The sequence below is a fragment of the Bison bison genome, unplaced genomic scaffold, assembly GCF_000754665.1.
Source record: "Bison bison bison isolate TAMUID 2011002044 unplaced genomic scaffold, Bison_UMD1.0 scf7180017864030, whole genome shotgun sequence".
NCBI classification, from domain to species: domain Eukaryota; kingdom Metazoa; phylum Chordata; class Mammalia; order Artiodactyla; family Bovidae; genus Bison; species Bison bison.
This window is the reverse complement of record NW_011494602.1, coordinates 1,863,538-1,868,481: the sequence shown is the minus strand read 5'-3', so window position 1 is coordinate 1,868,481 and position 4,944 is coordinate 1,863,538. Positions and strand designations below refer to the sequence as shown.

General features: G+C 43.5%; 1 protein-coding gene across 17 annotated transcripts in view; it reads left to right on the top strand.

Annotated features, from left to right (window-relative positions):
* SLX4IP (SLX4 interacting protein) overlaps window positions 1–4,944 on the top strand; it is a 222,678-nt gene that overhangs the window by 186,365 nt on the left and 31,369 nt on the right. For all 17 annotated transcript variants that reach the window (XM_010834201.1, XM_010834210.1, XM_010834202.1 and 14 more), the window contains one exon: window positions 2,340–2,417. In XM_010834201.1, the coding sequence (XP_010832503.1) occupies window positions 2,340–2,417 (78 nt within the window). The remainder of the gene's footprint in view (window positions 1–2,339; window positions 2,418–4,944) is intronic.

The window sequence follows — 4,944 nt, the reverse complement described above, 5'->3', positions numbered from 1 at the left end:
CCCCTTCCTACCAATAACACTTTATTCCTGGAGATTTTGTACAGCGAAAAGAGTTTTGAGAATTGGAGCATGTTCTCTGACCCCTAATCACGTGGAACTATAAGCGTTAAAGTGTGATCCGCAGCAAAGGCAGAGTGACTTTGATAACGTATTCTTGTTGTTGTTCAGTCCTTTGCAAAATTCACATAATAAACCATTACTTTGAAAATCACTTCTCTTTGTGTGTTTCTATGTCCCTGACTACCATCCCCCTCCCCCAGCTGCAAGACAAATAAACAGATGTGGATGTCACTTCCAGTCTCGCGGTGACCTAAGGTCCGAAGTATTTGTTTTAAAGCACTCAGAATAATGCCAGTGGTGTGCATATTTCATTTGACATTTTAAGCAGAAGAAAGCCACATGACCAAAATGCAATCCACTTCAAGTGTGTTAGGAAAAAACATATTTCATCTCTGTAAACCTGGAGATTATCCTGTCATAGATGTCACTGTTGTTGCGAAATCCCCACGGCTAAAGCAATTGTGTAGACAGAACATCAGGTCTGTGGTCACTGATGTTCTGGATCTTTCTGCGAGGATAACAGAAGGATACTTGAGTGTAGAACTGGAAACTTCTTTAATTGTATTTTTTATATATAAATTATTTCAAAACAAGGATCGTATTGGTCTTTGGAGAGTCCAGTGGACCTGGAGACCACCTCTTTTAACTCCTGGACCTTCCAGTTTTATGACTAAAACCCTGACTCTGAGGATAAGCGATTTGCTGAAGTTGTTTGAGGACCTGGGAACCCTCACCCTTCTTCGGTGGGCCTTTCACTTCTGATTCTTCCACCGGGTACCCAACTGTGTTTACCAGACATTTTTACTTGATCATTTCTGGAGGCTCGTTGACAGAGTGCTTTATACTTGGAGCAGAGCTGGAAGGGAGGAAAGAAGGGAGGGATGGAGAGAGGAGGGAACTATGTTGGTACTTCCCGTGACTACGGAAGTTTTGTTGCTGCAGAATTTGATGATGGTAAGAGGAATGGTGATGTCTCCATTGTTACAGATGGTGGAGTGCACTCCTTCAGACCAGGTTTCTTTAGCTTAACTTTATGCTTGTGAGATTTAGTCCTGATATGGCCTCTAGCTGAAGTTCATTTACTTTTAGGGGCAGAGTAGGATTTGCACTGTGTGACTGTTACCTCCCCCACACCCCACTTTGTTTTCAATGAAAAATTCTACTTCTGATGGATATTTGCATCAGTTCCGGTTTGGGACTTCTGTGAAAAGTGCTATTCATGCACCCTGTGTTTATGCTTGAGTTCAGCTTTAGATTCTGAAAGCAGCTGTCAGTGCATGAGAATTCCTGTTAGCCCACATTCTTGCCAACAGTTGGTGTTCATGGCCTTTTCCAGTTTGGCTATTCTGGTGGTTGGAGAGTTTTTTCTGCCTCTTTTTTGGGGGGAGGGAGGGGGACTTATGTCATATTTCGTTTCATCACATCCTATATAAAGACTTTATTTGAATTAGAATAAATTATAGGCAAAACACACTCCTCTTCAAATACTTTAAACTCTTCGTTATGTGAGCTGATAAGCGTGAGCATCAGAAAGTGGCCAATGGTACAACCGCTCAGCCTGAATTAAGCATCCTACCTGAGGGCCTGATTGTTAGGCCTGTTTGGTCCGACCTCCTCAGTTAGGCCATTTTCCAGATAGAGTAACTGAGCCGTTTCAGTGATTTTCCAGATAGAGTAACTGAGCCGTTTCAGTGATTGGAGGCTGTTCCAGGTGCCGTGGCCAGGCCTCCTAGGAGTTACTCAGGCATGTGCACCTCTTCCTCTGGAAGAGGCCTCTACAGATCCTCCTACTCTGACTCCCTAGGCAATCACTGAGTGCTCACTGGGCGGCAGGCGCTGGGCCGGGCCTGTGGGGTTCCTTCTCAGACAAGCGTTTAGTCTGATGCTGGCCTCTTTCACTTTACAGGCGTTTTCATTTTACTTTATTGCAGTATAGTTGATTTACACTGTTGTGTTGGTTTCAGGTGTACAGCAGAGGCATTCAATTATACGTATATATATACATTCTTTTTCATATTCTTTTCCATTATGGTTTATTAGAGGATATTGAACGTAGTTCTCTGTGCTATACAGTAGGTCCTTGTTGCTTATCTTTTTATATATAGTAGTGTGTATGTTAATCCCAAGCTTCTAATGGATCCCCCTTCACATTTCCCCTTTGGTAACCATAGGTTTGTTTTCAAAATCTGTGAATCTGTTTCTGTTCATAAGTAAGTTCATTTGTATCATTTTTAAAATTCGATCCCACACATGAGTGATGTATGATACTCACTTTTCAGGTTACGGCTTTAACATCACAGCCTACTTCCTAAAAAGAGGAATACGTCTCCGCTGCCTGAGGGGCTCACCAAGGACAGGTAGGAAGCCGATTTCTTGGGTCATTCTGCACAGTGAGTATGTCCTTAGAGAAGGAATGAAAATTAAGGAATGACGATTCCTAGTGGCCACATAGCCTTCATGAAACTGAAGTACTAATTAAGAGTGTTTGCAAGCGCTTGAGATTATTTTTTTCCATCTTGCTCTGTTCACTGCCTGCCTCAGTCCAGTGAGCGGGGCCATGCTCCGCCTTCCTTTCCTGCTGCCTCTCGGCACTTGAGCATCCAGAGTCACTTCAGGCAGTTAGACCGCTGTCTGTGAACACTGAGGCCTTGGAGTACAGAGCGAGCGTGTGTGTGAAAAAGTGCATTCCCGGCCCTGAGCTGCCAGGGCCTCTCCGTAGGTGTGTGATGGGGCCCCCTGCCCCCACGACTCCCCCAGTCAAGATGTCCACTGAGGAGATGAGGTCAAATGTGTCCAGCCAACAACAACAGAGTCAGATGCTAACAACTGCTCTCCAAGTCCATCTGAGCTTTGGAAAGAAAATTTAACTCAGCTTCCTTTGCTGATTTTAGTAAATAAGATATGAAACAGGGACATTAAAAATGAACTATGCGGCAACTATACTCCAATAAAAACTTAGGAAAAAATAAAAGCAGTAGTACTTCTGGCACCCCACTCCAGTACTCTTGCCTAGAAAATCCCATGGACGGAGAAGCCTCGTAGGCTTCAGTCCATGGGGTCTCGAAGAGTCGGACACAACTGAGTGACTTCACTTTCACTTTTCACCTTCATGCATTGGAGAAGGAAATGGCAACCCACTCCAGTATTCTTGCCTGAAGAATCTCAGGGACAGGAGAGCCTGGTGGGCTGCCGTCTATGGGGTCGCACAAAGTCGGACACGACTAAAGCGACATAGCAGCAGCAGCAGTACTTCCAAGTAAAACACAGTATTCTAAACAAAGCAACAACAAAAAATGAACTGTGTAAAGGTTTGGTCTTGGGATCTTTGCAATTATCTGCACTTTCTTAACTTTAAGTGTCACTTGACTGTATTACTCTCACGGTGGGGCCTTCCACTCTGTTCAATCCTCTTAGTCAAATAAATCAGTTAACTTTGTATCTGTTAAAATACAGCCTAGCTACCCTTCATGGTAGGGACTGCCATTGCCTAAATTTTTATTTAAATGTTCATGAAAATCTCAGTTACAACCTAAGCAGAGTGAAGGGCTTTCTGTTGATAAATACCTGGCACCAAATTGCTTAAAATCTGCTGTTCTAGCATTCTTATTTTTCAGAGGAATCATTTGATCAGATCAGATCAGATCAGATCAGTCGCTCAGTCGTATCCGACTCTTTGCAACCCCATGAATCATAGCACGCCAGGCCTCCCTGTCCATCACCAACTCCTGGAGTTCACTCAGACTCACGTCCATCGAGTCAGTGATACCATCTAGCCATCTCATCCTCTGTCGTCCCCTTCTCCTCCTGCCCCCAATCCCTCCCATCATCAGAGTCTTTTCCAATGAGTCAACTCTTCTATGTGGTGCCCAAAGTATTGGAGTTTCAGCTTCAACATCAGTCCTTCCAAAGAAAACCCAGGGCTGATCTCCTTCAGAATGGACTGGTTGGATCTCCTTGCAGTCCAAGGGACTCTCAAGAGTCTTCTCCAACACCACAGTTCAAAAGCATCAATTCTTCTGCACTCAGCCTTCTTCACAGTCCAACTCTCACATCCATACATGACCACAGGAAAAACCATAGCCTTGACTAGACGAACCTTTGTTGGCAAAGTAATGTCTCTGCTTTTGAATATGCTATCTAGGTTGGTCATAACTTTCCTTCCAAGGAGTAAGCATCTTTTAATTTCATGGCTGCAATCACCATATGTAGTGATTTTGAAGCCCAGAAAAATAAAGTCTGCCACTGTTTCCACTGTTCCTCCATCTATTTCCCCTGAAGTGATGGGACTGGATGACATGATCTTCGTTTTCTGAATGTTGAGCTTTAAGCCAACTTTTTCACTCTCCACTTTCACTTTCATCAAGAGGCTTTTGAGTTCCTCTTCGCTTTCTGCCATATGTCATCTGCATATCTGAGGTTATTGATATTTCTCCCGGCAATCTTGATTCCAGCTTGTGTTTCTTCCAGTCCAGCGTTTCTCATGATGTACTCTGCATATAAGTTAAATAAGCAGGGTGACAATATACAGCCTTGACAAACTCCTTTTCCTATTTGGAACCAGTCTGTTGGTCCATGTCCAGTTCTAACTGTTGCTTCCTGACCTGCATACAAATTTCTCAAGAGGCAGATCAGGTGGTCTGGTATTCCCATCTCTTTCAGAATTTTCCACAGTTTATTGTGATCCACATAGTCAAAGGCTTTGGCATAGTCAATAAAGCAGAAATAGGTGTTTTTGTGGAACTCTCTTGCTTTTTCCATGATCCAGCGGATGTTGGCAATTTGGTCTCTGGTTCCTCTGCCTTTTCTAAAACCAGCTTGAACATCAGGAAGTTCATGGTTCACATATTGCTGAAGCCTGGCTTGGAGAATTTTGATCATTACTTT